Genomic DNA, 1,966 nt, shown 5'->3' on the forward strand with positions numbered 1-1,966 from the left:
AAAAAAAAAAAAAAAAAAAAAAAAAAAAAAAAAAAAAAAAAAAAAAAAAAAAAAAAAAAAAACTAGAATAAAATGAGTTGAAGAGTGAAGGAAGTTGGCCCAAGTTTCCAGCCCAAGCCCAACCTTATATGAGGCCCATGCCCATCATAGTTTGGAAAGATTAGATCTAAAGGTTCTTATTGAGCAAGTAGACCACTCCCCCGTTTTTATTATTTAACGGCTTAAACTCATTAAATTTTGAATTAATATATTAATCTATTTATATAATAAATTTTAACATAATTTTTACAAAATTTAAAATATAGGAATTAAATGGTTAGAGAAGAAGTTTTAAATTTTTTTTTTTTTTTTAAAAAAGAAAGTACCGAGTTGCGTCTCAGTTATATACAGATCAGAGAGGTATAGGAAACCAAGTCAAACCTGAAATTGTGTCGCTCCTACTGAAAAAACAAAAATGAAAAAACTTCGCAAACAAATCGTATCCGTTTCCAGAACCAAACTACCCAAAAAAACTAAATCCAAAACCAAAAATCACTTCCCCTTCCTCACAACAATTTATTATCTTCTCTTCGCGCCTTCTTCTCATCATCTTCCGCCATACCTAATTCCCTCTCCAACCTTTCTTTTGCCGCGCACAAATGTCGGTGAGTTCATCATCTTCTTTTTGTCTGTCAATCTTTGATGCAGATCTGCCGCATTCGCGTTTGCTAATTTGTTTTTCCTGATTGTGAATGGTTGCGATGGTGATTTAGGGATTTGTGATTGTAATGTGGCATATGGTTTATGATTTTGATTTTTCAAGATCTCTGTTTCTGTATTCTCTTGTTCCTACAGTTTGTGAGAAGATTTCTACTGCTTTTGATGCATTCGTTTTCTTTCGTACATTTTTCTCGCTCGATTTGCTTCTTATTGGAATTTGGAATTTATCGAGAAAAGGTTTAGATTCTCATGCTATCGATAATTCATGAACAGTCTCTTCGTCTATTCCTCCTCCTCAAATCAGCTCAGCTGTATATCCCAATTCCCAACTTCTTTTTCCTTCAAATTTTGATTTCTCTTTGAAATGTTGAACTGAATGGAAGTGAGAATTACTAATGGTTAACTCACTGCTAAACCCAATTTTTTGTTCTTAATTTTCTTTTTCTGAAATCATCTACTTGAATCTCATCCTTGTTCTTTCACTTTGATGATGAACTGAATGAAGTGGAAGTTATAAACCGTTGAATTATCCCTAAACCCAAAAGCTTAAATTTGTTTTGTACATTTTCTTAGGATGTGAATTGAGTATTAATTTAACTCGGAGAATTATCAATGTTCATGGAGGAAGAAATAACATTGTAAAACTTCAAATTCAGAGGTTTAGGCTTGAACATCAATCTTAGATTGATTCATGTCAAAAATTTAATCTTCTATACATATTCTTAGCATGTGAAATGAGTATTCATTTGACTCGAGAATTATCGGTGTTCATGGAGGAAGAAATAACATTGTAAAACTTCAAATTCAGAGGTTTAGGCTTGAACATCAATCTTAGATTGATTGATGTCGAAAATTTAACCTTTTATACATAATCTTAACACGAACACTTGCATTTCTTCATTGTTTTTAAAATCCGATGCAGATGAGAACTGTGAAGGTCAGCAATATCTCGAAGGCTACTTCGGAGAGAGATATTGAAGAATTCTTTTCATTCTCTGGTGAAATCCTTTATGTTGAAATGCAAAGGTTAGTGATTCTGTTCTATGTGTTGATTTATTTGAAGAAAAAAAAGCATGTTGAAGAATTTGATTTTGTTTGTAGAGAAACTGAAAATACTCAGGTTGCTTATGTTACATACAAGGATTCTCAAGGAGCAGATACTGCAATTCTTTTGACAGTATGTTCCTTTATGAACTTTGATCTTTTATTATTATTATTTTTTTATAATTATGTTTTTAACGTTTTTTTTTTTTTTTTTTTCCCTTCC

The 1,966-nt window shown here is 31.4% G+C and overlaps 1 protein-coding gene across 3 annotated transcripts in view; it reads left to right on the top strand.

The window, feature by feature from the left end:
- Positions 1 to 408: 408 nt before the first annotated feature.
- Positions 409 to 1,966, top strand: part of LOC111446898 (binding partner of ACD11 1-like) — a 3,467-nt gene continuing 1,909 nt past the window's right edge. The window contains exons 1-3 of one of the 3 annotated variants that reach the window (XM_023085820.1): positions 409 to 644; positions 1,622 to 1,725; positions 1,801 to 1,876. In XM_023085820.1, the coding sequence (XP_022941588.1) occupies positions 639 to 644; positions 1,622 to 1,725; positions 1,801 to 1,876 (186 nt within the window). In that variant the 5' untranslated portion in view covers positions 409 to 638. The other 2 variants (XM_023085818.1, XM_023085819.1) reach the window with 2 other exon arrangements.

Source organism: Cucurbita moschata, unplaced genomic scaffold (assembly GCF_002738365.1).
Source record: "Cucurbita moschata cultivar Rifu unplaced genomic scaffold, Cmos_1.0 Cmo_Scf00009, whole genome shotgun sequence".
Taxonomy (NCBI): domain Eukaryota; kingdom Viridiplantae; phylum Streptophyta; class Magnoliopsida; order Cucurbitales; family Cucurbitaceae; genus Cucurbita; species Cucurbita moschata.